Raw genomic sequence first — 18,588 nt, 5'->3', positions numbered from 1 at the left:
TTGAAACAACAAATGACCTTATGTGCTCTGATGAGGCTTCTGAAACAGGATACTACTTTAGATGGAACAGAATGAAATTATCAAGAGCTATTAAGATATGCAGAGAAATTTGAATTTGTTGTATAGGTTATCACAGTCTCAGAAGAATGACCCAAAGAAAGCACTGTTTTACTATGGTTAATTGGCAAACTATGAACAAAATGAATTGGGATATAGAGGCTAAAATTAGGTAGATCAACTAGGAGTAGATGAATAAATACTCTAGATTAGGGTAAAAGATTCAAGAAACATTCTAAGAAAAAGATTAAATGCCTTAGAATAAACTAATAGGAAAAAAAAAACACCTCTAGAAACAAGCTCAAGGCAGTGCTTCTTAAACTTCAATGTGGGGGATCCCTGGGTGGTGCAGCGGTTTAGCGCCTGCCTTTGGCCCAGGGAGCAATCCTGGAGACCCAGGATCAAATCCCAAGTCGGGCTCCCGGTGCATGGAGCCTGCTTCTCCCTCTGCCTATGTCTCTGCCTCTCTCTCTCTCTCTCTCTCTCTCTCTCTCTCTCTGTGTGACTATCATAAATAAATAAAATTAAAAAAAAATAAATAAACTTCAACGTGTACAAGATTCACTTAGGAGATGGGTTTAAAGGCATATTCAGATTCAACAGACCTGAGATTCTGCATTTTTACTAACCTCCAAGTGATGCCAATAAGGTTGATCTTAAGATCACACTTTAAGTAGAAAGAGTCTAGGAAATAAGAATTAAGGAACAACTTAGATAAAAAAGTCAGTTTTCCCAGAATTTCTGATAATGATCAAGTTTCATATTATATGCTTTCCATGTATCCTTCCATCTTGGCACCTGTTAAAGTTGCATTTTTACATTTATTTTTGTGATTATTTGTTCCATGTATTTCCCCACACACACTTAACCCGGTGAGTGTCCTGTTTGGGTCACAACTTTAGCCCTGACACTGAGTGTATTTCAGGCACCCAGCAGGTGCAGAATATTCATTTCAGAAATAAATGAATGAGCCAATGAATAGAAATGTTAAGAGAGATGATGATTTGAAAAACACAGAAAGGGCAGCCCTGGTGGCTCAGCGATTTAGCACCGCCTTCAGCCCGGGGTGTGATCCTGGAGACCCGGGATGGAGTCCCACGTCAGGCTCCCTGCATGGGGCCTGCTTCTCCCTCTGCCTGTGTCTCTGCCTCTATCTCTCTCTCCGTGTCTCTCGTGAATAAACAAATAAAATCTTAAAAAAAAAAGGAAAAAAAGAAAAACACAGAAAGTGAAAAGATACATGTTGATCAGAGTGAGGATAAAAGCTGATGATACAGATTTCATTGCTATCATATTAGACATGAGCACTGGTAGCCATGTAAAGTAAATAAAATTATTGAAGGAGTGTGTTTAAAGAGAGAAGGAAGACCTAAGTATGTTTTGTTGAACAAATACTTAGAACCTAGAGGGTTCACTAGGGAGGGTAACCAAAGAACAGAGTCATGGGATTTGGAAAGGAAGAAATTCAAATAATGAAACAAATTCTAAGGCTAAGATAGAGTGAGCAATGAGTTCAAAATCTACTATGCATAAATATCTTTCTGTGATTATGGATACATAGAAGTCTGACTTCAATAAGTTAAAAAATGAGGTGAAAGTAGTATTTGCATACAAAAATTCAAGATATGAAGATTTAGTGGGAAATTTGAAAAAATCTATTTTTTTCAGAGGAATAGGAAACATGTTTCTGTATGAAAATGCCAGTAGGAGCCAGGCTGGATTTATAGACAAATGAAGTGGTCTTGGAATAGAGTAATAGAGTTGGGGAAACTCAATCAAATGAGGGCATGTAGGCCCCATCTAAAGACAGCAGCTAACTCAGTTCCACCAGATTACTGATTCAAAAGAATGAGAACCTAATAATGTCAAAATTTCCATTTCTTTCCAAGAACAAATAAAAATCTGTGTGTGTGTGTGTGTGTGTGTGGAATTTCCTGAATTGGGTAAAAAATATTCTATTTGTAGGGCATAACTTTTACTCTCTCTGGTCTAAAAAAAAAAAAAAAATTCTGAGCTAAGAAGTAAATGAAAGAATGACCAAGCAGAACTAAAAACGTGGCTGAAATTAAACAGCATAAATATGGACCAATAGGTTATGTCATTTTTCTTTTTTTTTTTTTTTTTTAGGTTATGTCATTATAGCAGAAGTGACTAAAGGTTAAGGAATCGTTCGTAAAAATGATAAGGTGTACCAGGAACGGGAATCAATGGAAGGCTCTTAATTATGAAGTATAAAAGAGAAAGAATCCATCAGGGGTAGAAAGAAGAGGTTTTAGGAAGGGAACATGGGCGGGTTTGAATAAATGGAAGTCCATCTTAAAGTAAAAATAACATGGTTAAAAGTTGGAAACAACAGACAATTAAATGAAAAATAACTATCTTAGGCTAAAAAGAAATATAGAATTTTGATTATGAAAATGATATTCATTTATTTAAAATATGAACAGTAAAGATACTTTATAAGATCTTTTAATCTGATAATCGCTAGGAATAGATAATGACAATTATTTTAAATAGTATTAGTTATACAAGACAGATAATGGAAAGGGAATATTTTCCCTTGAAAATACCCCAAAACCAAAAGTAAGAGGGAAGCACACATTCCAGTCTCATTCTGTTCTTGTCCCTTTGTTGAGTATGCCAAAAATAGTTGGAGCCAGTTAAGACAGAAGATAGACATCTGACCACTTAAAACTATCTGGACTAATGCCATATTCATACATGCTAAAGAGCAGACACAGCAGGTTAATAAATTAATAATCACTATACCAGACTGGTCTGCATGGAAAACTGACCTAAATCATATAACATTTCAATTTTTTCTTTTGCAAGAGCTTCAGCTGTCCTTCAATTAGGTTCAGACATATTCTAGATAGATAAGCAGCATTATTCACTCATTCAAATGATAATCATTTATCACTTACTGTATGCAAAGTGCTGTTCAAAGCACTATGGTAAACATAAAAAATTAATCAGTCATGAATAATGTCATGAAGAAGCATATGCCTAATAGAGGAGATAACAGAAGATGCATGCATAAAGAAGTTAAAAATCTAAAGAGATACAAGTGAAAAATTGTAAATATTCAAGGAGAAGGAAATAAAAAGATTAGAAGATTTAAGCATTTGAGGATTCCCATCTGACATAAACAAATGTCATTTGGTCTTCAATTCCTTTCTAACAAGCATTTCACTACTAACACATTTTTTTCTGCTAAACTCTCAAAGTTTAGAGTCAGTCATCCTAATTCTTCATCACAATTTTATTCCATTTGCACATCGCACAGAACAAAATTCTTTTACTCAGGAAAATTGATATAACACATAGAAAACTCATACCTGGTCCTGTAGATTGTTAATTAAAAATAAAAATTACAGAATGAGATCTACCAGGAACAAAAATTTGTATTTCCTAGCACCACATCCATCTAAATTGCCAAGAACACCCTTGGGTTCAAGGACCATGACAGGAAGGTTCAGAAAGGAGTTTCTGGTTGAATGAAATAACCACATTCATTCATTTCTGCCTCTAAACCAGTCACAACATCTGAAACTACCACACTCCTTCTCACATTCCCTAACTTAGATATCTTGATACTTCTGTCAAAAATAACTGAGATTTGTTTTACAGTTTTATGACTGCCAGGGAACGGTAACACTAACTCTAGAAAATACACAAAATATACAAAGTTTTCCAAAAAGAGCCTGAAAAGGCAAAACTGGTAAAGGGAAAAAAAGCAAAAAAAAAAAAAAAAAAAAAGAAATCTGTCTCTAATTCTCTAATAAAAATGTAATTGTCATTAACTTAGTTTCATCAACAGAAATGAAGAAAAAAATCTAAATATAGCAACAATAGCTTTGTTAATTGTTAATACCTTAACCAATTAAAAGAGAAAAATGGAAAAGGGAAAAAAATAAATTAAGGGGTCTTCATCCATCATTCCCTTTAGCAGATCATATAACTCTTTGCAACTAGTGTTAAAACATTCAAGTGTTTCATGAACACTCGAACAAGTATTTACCCCAAATATTATTTCCCTTTATACAAATAAATTTTATTGTAAGAACTTAAGCTCCATGAAGGCAGGGCATTTTGTCTGTTCGATTCACTGATTTATGTACAGCTGAATTCGACCTAACACACAGAAGGTTCTCAAGAAGTATCTCCAGCTGAACTGTGCTTAAAACACAAGACTCAAATATTTGCTATAAAAATCAATGAATATCAGAAGAAATTTTGTCACAACTAAATCTAAAAATCAAGATACTATATTATGACAGAAAAGAAAGAAAGCAGCATTTAAGTAGAGTAAAATAACGTTCTTTTTTTTTTTTTTTAAAGATTTTATTTATTTACTCATGAGAGACACAAATAGAGAGGCAGAGACACAGGCAGAGGGAGAAGCAGGCTCCATGCAGGGAGCCCGATGTGGGACTCGATCCCAGGACTCCAGGACCATGCCCTGGGCCAAAGGCCGGCGCAGACCGCTGCGGCACTCAGGGATCCCCCATCTTATTTTTATTATCACATAGGAAAAAGGATTTCAATAGACCAGTAATTAACAAGTTACCATGTAGGTGTATGACTTCATGTAAGAAGTTTTTTTTGTGGTATTACATATTCTATCTAGTATTATTGAAGATAAAAACTAGGGAAAATTTTAGGAAGTAAATTGAAGAAAGTGTATAAAAATGTATTCAATAATAAATCGCTTCTCTGCAATTCCCCCAACTTTGTGAATCTGTGAAGAACTAAGATTTTTATCAATTTTCTATTACTATTAAATTGTTTCATACGTGAATATATTAAACTATCAATACTATTAAGTGTTAGATGTTTAAAAAGTAATACAAAACTGGTTTTTAATTTTTTTCTTTTAAAGATTTTATTTATTTATTAGAGACACAGAATGAGAGGGGGGGGGGGGGCGTCAGAGACACAGGCAGAGGGAGAAGCAGGCTCCATGCAGGGAGCCTGACATGGGACTCGATCCCAGGTCTCCAGGGTCACACCCTGGGCTGAAGGCGGCGCTAAGCCACCGGGGCTACCCTTAATTTTTTTCAAAAGCATATGCTTTGATCTCTGTCTGGCTTAAAATATTATAACTTCTTGAAAACAGTGATTGTTTACCTGTTAAATTACATTTCTCCCTGCCTAAATAAAATCAATTCCTATTAAAATGCTCTAAAGGACTTATTTAACCAATCACCAATAAACTTAAAATAAAATCTTGACTCTCTGTCCAAAAAGTAAAGGCTTAGACCATCTAATGCAAAAATATTTCTCTTTAACTATGAACTGTATTGTCATATTTGTAATTGACTACGGTTATATTAGAGCTTCACAGCCTTAAAGGAAATGTACTCCATAAATCACCATAAACAGTTGTTACAATACCAGAGTCATCTAATTTATTTGATTAATTACTCTAGTGATGAAGAAAGAAAGTGACCCAGGTTTTTGAAAAATCTAGGAAGAGATTAAGAGCACCAAAGTGGTCCAAATAAAAAGGCTATGCTTCCTCTATCAAAATACAGATTAGGAATACAAAGTGATTAGTTCCTTCTGTCAATCCGAAAATCAGGACTGGTGTGGTTTTTACATATAGCTCTAATTGCTTATTTCCCTTCAATTAGTTAAAAGTCACACAGGGAAAAAAATAGGGGGAACATCTGAGTAGAAGGACCTTTTTCAGAAAAATCTATGCTACCATACAGAATGATATGCTCAAAATCAAAATAAAGCAAAAATACAGACTTATCAGACATGATTTAAAAGTTTTAAAGACATTAGAAATTTACATATGAATTCTAAGAGAATAAACTGTATAACTGCTTAATTTAGTTGGACTAATAAATTCAACTTAGCTAAGTTCTTTGAAACACTAATATGTTAAATCCACATAACTTACAAGAAATCTCATTATAAAAAATGAAAATTCAGCTCTTCAACTAGTGTTAGGATCATCAGAGAAAGTAGAAAGTCCATAGGAAAAGAGCTGTTGATAAACAGAGATTTTAAGTATCTTACAGAGTTTTATATATTAAGGACTACACTACTGGTTCCATTCACAGTGATTCCATTTTTAAAACTGTCCACTGAACCTGGTATTTCATATTTGTGCACCAGTATCACCTATCGGATTTACTTGTTACTTAAAAATGATCTAATAGTTTTTTTTTTTTAATTTTTATTTATTTATGATAGTCATAGAGGGAGAGAGAGAGAGGCAGAGACACAGGCGGAGGGAGAAGCAGGCTCCATGCACCGGGAGCCCGATGTGGGATTCGATCCCGGGTCTCCAGGATCGCGCCCTGGGCCAAAGGCAGGCGCCAAACCGCTGCGCCACCCAGGGATCCCTGATCTAATAGTTTTAACCCTGATGTTGGTGGCTAACAGGAAAAGATAACAGATTTGCCCTGAGTTTTATTGAACTACAATTATACATTAAAAACTGCAGTAATATCACACCTCTCAAAGATACCTCCCTTTGGGTGACTTTAATATACCTGTCCCATGTTTAAATTCATATACCACTATCCATAAAGATCATTCCAGATTACTACTACACATCACTTATATGAGTAATCTGAAACCTACACTCCAAATCACAACTGTGACGCACACCCCTGTCCTCCACAAACTTCCAATCTACTCTCCCCCTCGAGTCCTTCAAGAGTTTCTATGACTCTTTGCACATACACACATGCTTCAAATCCTAGCTCTGCCACTGACTGGCCTGTAACCTTAAACAAGCTACTTAAGCTTCCTGTGCCTTGGCTTCCTCATCCACGAAGTGGGAGTAATCACAGCACCTATCTCACAGGATTGCTATGAAAATCACGTAACAATATTTGTAAATCATTTAGAACACTGACACATAGTGTTTGCTATATTATTAGTATTTTCAATTATCACTTAAAAATTAATAGATTTAATGCCATTAAATCTGAGGACATCATAAAAAAATCACTCCTTTCATAGTGATTCAAATCCTGTTTCAATGACTCTAAGGGACACACAGAGAAACAGATGGACATATGGTGTGTCACACACACACACACACACACACACACACACACACACACAGGTATGCTAATCTCCACCACACAGTATACCTGCCGCTTTAGGGAACAAACTTTCGCCTGCTAAGAACTATTTACCGTGCAGGGATAAAAGTCTATGGAAAATGGATAATGCAAGTGACAGTGAGGCAATAGCAAGCACAAAAATAACAATTTGCCTGCTTCTTTTACAATGAGCAGAGACGGGTGATATGCAAAGAATTATTCTCAAGGAATCACATTTTCTTGAATACACTTTGGATCTACAACAACTCTAAAAAGCAACTTGCTCACTTCTTAGACCAATTGATTTACCTATGGGAAAATGCTTAATTGAGGTTAGGGAAAAGTTGTTTTTCATATTGACCACTGAAAATACTAAAATTATGCCAGATTTTCATTATTTTATAAATATCACATATTTAAAAGTACCACTTAACTTTTTGTTTGCTTGATAGGGGAATAAGTCCCCAAAACACAGATTTTCTGCAGATTCTCAATGGTCAATGATCTCTTTCAAAGAGAACTTGTCTTAGAGAAATAATAATACTGTAAGCAAAAAAGATAATAGATTCTATGCTGAAAGCTCCTTTAAATTCAGCATCGTATTCAGTTCGCTCTCCCCGAAAACGTAGCCCACTTTCAGGCAGCTAAATGGTTTTCTCTACCATAAGAACAAAAATCCCTCACCAGTTATAGATAACAGTAGAAAAATAAATAAATAATTATCATAAGTTTAAAAAAAATTAAATTTCAACAGTGCTTCACATTCTGTTATTAAACAAGTAAAATAAAAGACATACTTTTAATCCATATCCTATGCAACACAAAGCTTAAATTCTGTTTCTTTCAATACTCAAAGTAGACATGTGTATTTCAACTACAGATTACCCCCAAATACACAGAGAGAGTACAGGTACCCCACAAAATTAAAAAAAAAAACTAAAAAAAAAAAAGAGAGAGAGAGAGAATCTAGAAAACATGTGAATTTTTGCTTAGAAACCACAACACCAGGGCATTCTTACTGTTACCTTTTAAATGCTTCAGCTGGGTTCCTTTCACATTCTCCAGGCTGTAAGAGGCTTTGGACTGCTGGATCCCTTAGTTTATCCTCATATCCTTGGAGTAGTCCACTGCGGCAGATCTGGGCAACTAGACCTCTAATAAACCCTCCAACACACAAAGTATCAGAGTCTTGGGCTTTGCAGAAATGAAAGGCCAAAGCCTGTCGATGTAAACCTCTCTGCAAGCTTGTAGGTGAACTTGGCCACAACAGCTCAGTGCATAGGGCTGTCTTGCCACTGCCAGGCCCTCCTACCAACAACACACCCCAGGCAGCTCCTTTTCCAGAGACAACACTAGCATTATTCCCAGAATTCATTACAAGGGATGGTGTGTTGACAGCACTATTGCAGCAGTTAGTTTTCTCCTGGAGGCAATGCTGAAGCTTGTGGAAAACCCACTCCCTACAGTAAAACTGCTTCCCCTGCAGTAAACTCGTTTGAGCCATTTTGCAGACTTTCTCTTCCCAAGGATTAGTCATAATAGGTTCCTTATCTTCAACATCTGCTAGATCCTGGATACATCAACACAGGTCTTTACATCCATTAGGACATAACTTGCATATTAAGTTGACTTTGAATGATACATAACGAGTTACAGTAAAACTCAATAGCCACAGATGCCACTTGCCAACTGAATGTGCATGACTTTATTTGGCTCTTTACTGTTGATTATCAGCAGAGAGAATATATTAGTTTAACTGTTGAACTGGTAGAAAATTGCCTGGTTCCAAAGCATGGCAATACTTTCCCTAAATCTTGATGGGTCACATAACTCCATGGTTATGTCTGGAGTTTATGTGATTGTGGATGTTTCGAGTGTACAGATGAGACAATACATCTGGAAAACTAAAGAGAATGCCCAATCTTTCAATTTGCACAAAATGCTTCTCCAGATTCGAAGTGTTAACTCTGTATCTGAAAATTAGATGCAGAAAATATGTCCGTTATAGTAAATGCCATCAACTAGATTACGCGTATACAGCAGACAGGTAGCTCTATATTTCTTGTGGAAGGACAGTGGCTCAAACTATTAGACCTTGCCAGTTTCAGGCCTCTGGGCAACTGCCAGCGAGGAAACGGTTTCAGATCATGGCCTTTCATGTGGCAGAAATGACAGGCCTTCATAATCCAAAGCATTCCTCAAATGCACTTTTCAAGAGGGTAGATTCTTAACGAACCTGTTCACAGGTTTCCCAGGTTCAAGATGCCTGGGAAAATCAACATTTCCACAAGTAACCAAAATAGATCTTAGGGCAAAATATTATAACGTTAAGAGCTTATTTACTTAGAAGCTTACAAAGGATACAATCTGCCACTTAAAATAATCCTTACAAAGATCCATATACTTCCAAAAAAAAAAAAAAAAACAAAAACCCATAGACTTAATCTTTGGCACTTTCAAAAAGTTGGACAATTACCACCCCCCGCCCCCTCCAGAATCATAATTACATTTTCCTTCCTCTACGGTTATGCTTCCCAAACAGCTTACATTTCAATCGTTACCCTAGATTGCTGTTGTTGTTTGTAAACTTACTGTAGGAAGAACAAAAAAAAAAAAAAAAGGGCTTTATGCACACACAGTAACATCCTCAACTCTTGGCCCAAAAGGTCCTTCGGACTAGCTTGGTAGAACAGCGCCAGTTAAAGGAAGCTCGACTGCACTGCACGGTCCAGCCAGTCAAGGACTCTGCTGACTCGCCCAAGTCACACTTCTTTTGTTGATAGTTCGCAAAATCTAGGGGGTCCTTACCCGGGCTGCGGCTGGAGGGGAACGGGGAGGGGAGGGAGGAAAAAATTTTTTTTTTTTTTTTGTTTGAGGGGAGGCTGGGGATGATCTTCCATGAATGACACATCTAACTGCGAGGGCGGTGGGAGTCGGTCCGTCCGTCCTCCGCGCTGAAGATGAAGGGCGCGGACCGGGGCGAGGGATGCAACTACGGCAGCGGCCCGAGGAAAGGCTGCGGGGAGCAGCGGGGCGCTTCGGGGCTGGGGCGCGGGGGGGAGCCGACAGCTCCGGCCTCGGCTTCCAGCTGAGAGACAAAAGGAGCTCCGGGATTCCCAGGGACGGGAACCACCTCGGGACGGCGCGGCCGCCAGGAGCCGCAGGGGGGCCACCTCGGGAGGCCACGCACCTCTTCCCTGCCCCAGGCTGGGAACGCCCCAACACCCCGCCCCGCCCCGAGATCTTGGGGTGTGTCTCGGGGGGGGAGGGGTGCCCGACGTCCTCGCGGATCCCAGGGGAGCGGTCGCCGCCCCCGAGGGTCCCCGGCCCCGCGCCGCCCCCGCCCCCGCCCCCGCCCGACCCCCCGGGGCAGATCCGGGGGGAGACGTGGGGTCTGCGGCCGAAGGGCTGCAAAGGCGCGGGCGGGGGAGTCAGGTTCGAGCCCAGCCACAGCCCGAGCCCCCGAGCCCCCGAGCCCCCGAGCCCCCGAGCCGAGCAGGGGCCTGGCTCGTGCCGCCGCTGCCGCCCCTCGGTTACCTCCGCCGCCGCCGCCGCCGCCGAGCCCCAGACACTTGCTCCTCCGAGAATCCGCGGCCGCCAGCGCTGCCCGGGCTCCAGCTGCAGCCGCGTCCTCCGCCCGGCCCGGGGCTCGCCCTCGGCTCCAGATCCCCCGCTTGGCCCCCGGCGACGGCCAGTTCCAGCTGCCCCGGCAGCCTCGGTCGAGCTCCTCCCAGCCCCCACCGGCCAACCGCCGCCGCCGCCGCCGCCGCCGCCAGGGCAGTGACTGTCTCAGGCAGCCCGGGACGCCGCCGGCTCCGCCCCGCCCAGGCCCCGCCCAGGCCCCGCCCCCGCCCGCCCCGGCCCCGCCCCGCGGCCCCGCCCCCGCGCAGGCCCCGCCCCCGCCGCCCGCGCGGCCTTTCTTCGCCCGCCGGCCCCTCCCCACCGCGCCGCCGCCGCCGCCGCCGCCGCCGCCTGTGCCCGGGCGTGTGCGGGCGCCCGGATCCCGCTGCCGGCGTCGCTGGACAACCTCTCCCGGGGGTGGCCTTGGGGCCCCGCCTCCGGGGGGCGGGGCGAGGGGCGGGGGCTGCGTCCTCGCGTCCCCGAGCTCACGCGAGTCGCCGCTCCCACCCGCCCCGCGCCGCTCGGCCCGGAGCCTTCCTTTGTCCTCCCGGCCGGAGGGGCTCGCGCCCCGGGGGTGGGAGCCGAGCTGGGGGGCTTGCCCCTGGCAGCTCCTCACGGCCCCCGTCCCGAAAGGCCACGTCCCCGCCCCGGTCGCGCGGGCTCCCTCGCAATCCCCTACATGCCCGGGCGCCTTTGACTGTGTCAGTCCGGGACGGAGGGAGCGGGCAAGAGCCGGGAAGACTTGTAAGACCGAGACGCGCAGCGGGTGCAGGGCGGCCTCCGCCAGGGGGAGGGGCAGGACTCGGGGTCCGCTGTCAGCCCCCCCCCCCCCCCCGGGACGGCGCCGCCGCGGGGAGAGGCCACGGCCGAGGTCAGCCCGGCCGGGCAGTCCCCGGGGGCCGCTCGGGCCGGTTGCTGCGCTCGCGGGGACCCCGCCGCCTTAGATGCCGCGTTTCTGCTGGGAACGTGGATGTGCCTGCGGCCACCGAGCTGGGAAACGCGCCGTGTTCATTGTTTTATCACTGACGCTGAAGCCGCGAGCTCTCCTGCTCCCAGTCTCCATTAATTTGAATATTTATTTCCCAAGTACTAAACCAGCCTGCCATCTGTTTCTTTTTCTTTTTCTTTTCTTTTTTTCCTGCAATTTCAAAGTACAGCTATCGCAGTTAACTAGAGAAACCTATGACCAAATAGATTGCGCTTCGGCTTCAGAGCCTTGCGCTCTGTTTATTCCTGGCTAGGGATACCCATTTGCAGCTTGCTGATCTTAGTATTTATTTATTCTTATTTAAGATTTATTTATTCATGATAGAGAGAGAGAGGCAGAAACATAAGGAGAAGCAGGCTGAGCCTAACGCAGGACTCGATCCCGGGACTCCAGGGTCGCGCCCTGGGCCAAAGGCAGGCGCCAAACTGCTGAGCCACCCAGGGATCCCCTGATCTTACTATTTATTTATTTATTTATCTATTTATTTATTTATTTATTTATTTTAAAATTTTTTTTCTGATCTTACTATTTAATTCATTTTGTGTGTGTGTGTGTGTGTGTGAGAGAGAATCCTGAGGTTCTATTCCAAAGCACAAGCAAAAAAAAGGCAGAAGATCTAAATTCTCCAGAATACGAGAGCTGAAACTTGATTTTTTTTAAAAAAAAAAATACAATTTTGATTTGCATTTGCTTAATAAGCCATTTTAATTACCACTTAGCTTGTTCGCCACGAAGCTTTATATAGTCTTCGACTCCTTTAATTTCATGGCTGTAATATATGTTCAGAGAAAAAAATTATAAATATGTGCATCGTACTAGCATTTCCATCAAACTACTTGCTAATATAATAATTGAAATAATTTCTGCCCCGTACAGAGAGAAGTTACAGAAACTTGGTTTAGTGGGCCTATTTTTCTTTTTTGAGATTTTATTTATTTACTCATGAGACACATAGAGAGAGAGAGAGGCAGAGACACAGGCAGAGGGAAAAGCAGGCTCCATCATGCAGGGAGCCCAATGTGGGACTCCATCCTTGGACTCTAGGATCACACCCTGGGCTAAATAAAGGCAGGCACTAAACTGCTGAGCCACCCAGGGATTCCCATATATATATATATTTATGATAACTATCTCAGAACACTACTTGAAATGCATCAGCAATAACTGAGCTGTAATTAACTTTCAGACTTGTTTGGAATTTTTTGGCTTTAAAGTTTATTTCACATTTCACTTTTATGGCTTTTTTGCTTTCCCGAATAGAAACATTTCTGAAGAGGAGGGGCTATGCCCTACACAGCTTTGCATTCCCAACACTTAGCAAGGTTCCCTGCTTGTAAAGCCCGTCTGTTCTTTCATTCCATAATTACTTACTTGAAGCTTCCAACGTACCTGGCATTGTGCTGAGCTTAGTGATGGGTTATACACGACTGTGGCTGGATGAAGATAGTTTCTTAAAATCTGGGGAACTATTGCAGGGCAAAGGAAACAGGATTATTTTAGCCTACTTTTCTTTTGAAATATCCATCCAAAAATGATGTTTTTTGTTTTTTCTACCTCCTCTAAACCATATTGCTGCCTTTAAATCTCTCTCACCAAAAGCTGAGATCTCCATTGTTGGGGAGGAAAAAAAAATATATATATATATATATATACATACATACACATATATATTAGACATGTGCACATGTATATATCTAATATGTATGTGTGTGTTCATGTGTTTACACTTAGTGGGCCTATTTACCGATCTAACCAGGACATAATTTGAGAACAAAAAAGAGAAACAATAAAATTAATTAAAATTGTTTAATTCTTAGATATATTTATTTATTGAATGGAAGTTTGATTATATTTGATGGAGATATCGAATAGTTCTATTGAAATATTATTTTCCAATAATATAAGTTACATATATAAACACATAAATATATATTTATACACTAAATTTTATGGCCTTTTTATCAATTACATGAATGCTAAAAATGGCATAAGCAGCAAACTCAGTACATATTCACATAGATTAATCAATTTCTTAGTGTATTTTTTTCTAGCACTACATACTGGTATTTTTCCAGAGAATGCACTTTTTTTAAAATGTAGTTTTCCTTATTTTTAATCTGTTCATAAAAATTGCCTCAAATCTTCCTCAGATTTGAATAAATTTGAAATTATTGACACCATTAATGCTTCTCTGTATACCATGGTATATATTTTTTAAAGGTTTTATTTATTCATGAGAGACACAAAGAGAGAGGCAGAGACCTAGACAGAGGGAGAAGCAGGCTCCATGCAGGGAGCCTGATGTGGGACTCGATCCCGGGACCACATCCTGAGCCACAGGCAGGGGCTCAACTGCTGAGCCACCCAGGCATCCCTACCATGTTGTTTTCAATTGAAAATTTTCTCTGTAAGTGCTGAGGTACCTAGTAAGTTCAAAGCAAACTCTAATAAATAAAATATATTCTCAATTTAAATGTCTTTATATTGAAATGCACAGTTTTCAGCCCAAATCTTTCCATAGGAGTGTTCTTTTTTCAACCTCACTCAGAGTAACATCATTCAGCAAATACTTTTTTTTTTTTTTTAAGATTTTATTTATTTATTCATGAGAGAGAGAGAGAGAGGCAGAGACACAGGCAGAGGGAGAAGCAGGCTCCATGCAGGGAGCCCAACGTGGGACTCGATCCTGGGTCTCCAGGATCACGCCCTGGGCTGAAGGCAGGTGCTAAACCGCCGAGCCACCCGGGCTGCCCTCAGCAAATACTTTTACAAGACAAAGCTCATCATATATATTTTCTTTATGTTTATTTTGATAGTTGCAACCAAATTTAGATTCTGCAAAATTATGGGTCTTCTCATTTTTAATCCAGTTAGATGCAAAATATAATTTTATTCACTGAAAAACAGAAGCTCTATGAAAAGATTCTCCTCACAAGTTTAAGTGCTCCAAAGCACCAAAGCACAATTACAAATTTTTTTTTTACAGTTACAAATTTGAAAACTAAGTCTTTTATAATGTCTGTGCCCTATCGTGAAGTACATTCAGTTCCTTTCTTTTTTTTTTTTTTAAGATTTATTTATTTAGTTATGATAGACAGAGAGAGAGAGAGAGAGAGAGAGAGGCAGAGACACAGGCAGAGGAAGAAGCAGGCTCCATGCTGGGAGCCCAATATGGGACTTGATCCCTGGACTCCAGGATCGTGCCCTGGGCCAAAGGCAGGCGCTAAACCACTGAGCCACCCAGGCATCCCCCATTCAGTTCCTTTCTTGATTGGGAGAGGTATACTTTAATATCTTCCTGTTTGCAACTTTTGCTTTCAATAATTACAATACCTAAAAACTGCAAAAGTCTACTATTTTAATTTTAGGGTTAACGATTTTAAGTGAAGATTCAAAAGATTCCTTTTAATCCTCTAGTGTACCTAGTGTCCATCACTCAGATTTGTTTACACAGTAATTTTTAAAATAAATACCAATGGCAGGCAGTCTTCCATATTATGCCACAAGTTTAAAGAACTCTGTTTACTTCACAAAGCATTCAGCCTACTTGCTCTATGTTCTCCTACAGGGTCCCTCAGTCTCCATTTCAGCTACACCTTACCTGTAGCATTCCATATTTGCTCCTGATTCTCTGAAGTGGCAGCCTGGTGAGTTCATGCATGTCAAAGGCTGCAGCAACAGTAACAGCAGTAGGCCACAGCACACCTGACTGGTATACCAAATGCCCAGTAGGATCAACAAACTTGAAAGTTTCTCTATTACAAACACCAGGAGTTGGCTGTACCTAGCCTCCCATAGTCAAACTGTATTTTTTTCCCCAGCTGCTATCCTTCACACTACCCTTGAAAGGAAGGAGTTAGTTACTTTGCATCTGGAAAGAGTCCGGAAAAGAGTTATTGCTGGCACTCTTTCAAATTTCCCCACAAATTTAAAGAACTCTGTTCACTGCTAATGCATCTCACACGCTATTAATATTAAACAAGACCATAGCAGAAGCTGCAAATAACTATGAAGGTCTACCAAACCCCTTCCAGGTTATTGTAAGACTACTGCTCATAACAATGCTTTGTTTACACCAACATACACAAGTTATGTTCGTTAATTGGCCCTGATGTGGCCCTAGACTACAGAAGTCTTTGACATAGTAAGCATTATGATAGGAACATCCGGCTGTGGCTGTCTGCTTATATGCTCCTTTTAAAAGAAAGCTTATTTAAGCTTTCCATTTTATTTATTTTTTTTTTAAGTTTTACTTATTTTTATTTATTTATTATTTATGATAGTTACAGAGAGAGAGAGAGAGAGAGGCAGAGACACAGGCAGAGGGAGAAGCAGGCTCCATGCACCGGGAGCCTGACGTGGGATTCGATCCCTGGTCTCCAGGATCGCGCCCTGGGCCAAAGACAGGCGCTAAACCGCTGCGCCACCCAGGGATCCCAAGCTTTCCATTTTAAAAGTACTGTTGCCAGCTTTATTTGTTACTGTTCTTAAAAACAAGCCTAAAAGTAGTTTTTGCTTATAAAATCTGTAAGGTGTAGTCCCCTTTCCTTCAAATGATTAAACAAACTCCAAATGAGATGTATTTTGCAGAGTTACCAGCTAACCGGAATAAAGACTCCCTAGCTGTGGTTACTGAGTAGCTGCTACAGTGCTCTCTGTATCCTACAGGCTCCTAGATGGAGCAAAACTCTCAGTAGACCCTAAAATTACATCTATAGTACAGGTGAATCTGAAACTCATATCTTTGCCCAGCTACCAAAGACAGCAAGGCGTTTAAAGTAGCAAATTAGAATCTGCTAACATATGTCCTTCCATTGGATTCTCATACTGCATTTCCCTACCTTTTTTTTTTTTTTTTTAAGATTTTATTTATTTATGAGAGACGCACAGATAGAGACACACAGGCAGAGGGAGAAGCAGGCTCCATGCAGGGAGACCGATGTGGGACTCGATCCCAGGACACCAGGATCAGGCCCTGGGCTGAAGGCGGTGCTAAACCGCTGAACCACCCGGGCTGCCCTTCCCTACCTTTTCTAATATAGACTTATATATATTTTAAATGCCCGTTTCCAACTATGATGTCACTAACAGCCTTTTATCAAATCTCTTATCTGGATAAAGGTCATTTGTGTATTCTCTAAATCACATTTTAAATATCTAGAACAGCTGAAACTGACTTGGTAATAAATTATATTCCTAATTCCTGTGTCATATGGTCATATGTAAAAACAACAATAATTATATATAATTATAGTAATTTAAAATAATGCAAAATGTCATTTGTCAAGGTGGATTTCTCTAACTTTATTATGTCTATGTACTAAGCATTCTTTGATACAATTTCAGTGAAATATGAGACAGAATTAACCTCTTGATTTGCAGCACATAATTTGTTAACTTGATAGGCCCAAGGTAAATGACAGATATTTATTTATTGTCCTCAGTCTCTCTGCTTTTCTAGACACCATTCTTTTTTTTTTTTTTTTTTTTTCTCCAAGCCTCTTGTTTGCTACACCGGTACACTGTGGCATCAGCAACCTCTGAGAGGTAGGTTGTGTTAATTTGGAAGATTAATATAATATACTAGAAAGCATAAAAATAAACTGACCAAAGAATGTGTGGGAGTAGTTCATCTTAGAAAACATTTTCCTAAGGTCACAAAGGCTCCTGTGAATCCCACGCTTCCCATCCCACACATCTTGCCAGGGAACTCATTTATATTTCACTGTGGTGATGGTGGAGTCAGGAACAGTCATAATGTAGCAGTGCCAAGAGATCTATGGAAGAATGGTTAACTTCTCAGAAAGTTTGTTTTGTTTTCTCTCCATTAGGCTAGATATTAAATGACCTCCATGGAGTAATTCGAAGTCTCCTTCCTAATCAGTTTTATCTAGGTGCCTGTGCTCTTCAGATAGCCTAATACATGATCATTCGTTTAGAGCATTCCTTTTATTTTCGTTTCATTTTGATTAAGCCCCCTCTATTTTTTTTTGAAAATTCCTCTGATGGAAAAATGTAACTGAAATCCCAAGTCTAGAACCAAATTGGTTGAGGAGTACCATAGGCTGAGTCTCTTGACTATGAAACACAGCATTCTATCAGAGATCATTGGTACACTAGAAACATAATGAAAATACCACCCAAAAGTTATTTTTTAAAAGGCACATCTATAGATTCCCACACTGGAAAAAGGAAGCACTGTTTTTATGCCTTTCTTTTAGCTATTAAGGATACCTGTCCTAGGTAGACTCCAAAGATACCCTCAATGAACCATGCTTACTGGAGTCTACACCCCTAAGCGTTGCCTCACATTGTATCTAGTCTGACCTCTACTTGCATTAAGCAATAGAATGAGGCAGAGTGACACTATCCTGTCTCCTAACCTTGATTTGAAGAGAACTGGCAGCTTCTGTGTCATGTCTTGGAATGGTCACCTTTGGAAACCACCATTAAAGAAGTCTGGCTACTTTGCTGATGTGGAGAGACCACACCAGGAGGCCACGTGGAGAGGCCCTGAGACAACCTGGAGGAGTGGAGAGACCCACTCAGCCCATCATCCCAGTTGGGCCTTCTGATGACTCCACCCCCAGCCACCATTTACTACAACTTCATGAAGAACCCCAAGTAGGCCCATTGCAAGATTTGTCTAGCTGAGCCCAGTGGGACTACAAACTATAAGTGATGTCAACATGATTGCTATTTAAGCATCTAAGTTGCAAAATGGTTTGTCATACTGTAATAAATAACTAAAACATTATATGATAGAAATAAATCTAGTATTTCACAAATACTACATATAATTTCTCCTGTCCCTCTTTTCACCCAGTGTCTTGGGCTATTTAAATAGCTCTG

At 40.8% G+C, this 18,588-nt stretch overlaps 1 protein-coding gene across 1 annotated transcript in view; it reads right to left on the bottom strand.

Moving 5' to 3' along the window:
• The window catches only part of ANKRD50 (ankyrin repeat domain containing 50), a 30,949-nt gene extending 20,048 nt beyond the window's left edge, over positions 1-10,901 (bottom strand). The window contains exons 1-2 of the mRNA XM_072755292.1: positions 10,665-10,901; positions 8,153-9,100 (exon numbers count right to left, since the gene is read on the bottom strand). Of these exons, the coding sequence (XP_072611393.1) occupies positions 8,153-8,664 (512 nt within the window). The 5' untranslated portion in view covers positions 8,665-9,100; positions 10,665-10,901. The remainder of the gene's footprint in view (positions 1-8,152; positions 9,101-10,664) is intronic.
• Positions 10,902-18,588: the final 7,687 nt, after the last annotated feature.

Source organism: Vulpes vulpes, chromosome 4 (assembly GCF_048418805.1).
Source record: "Vulpes vulpes isolate BD-2025 chromosome 4, VulVul3, whole genome shotgun sequence".
Classification (NCBI taxonomy): Eukaryota; Metazoa; Chordata; class Mammalia; order Carnivora; family Canidae; genus Vulpes; species Vulpes vulpes.
This window is presented reverse-complemented; position numbering and strand designations above follow the sequence as displayed.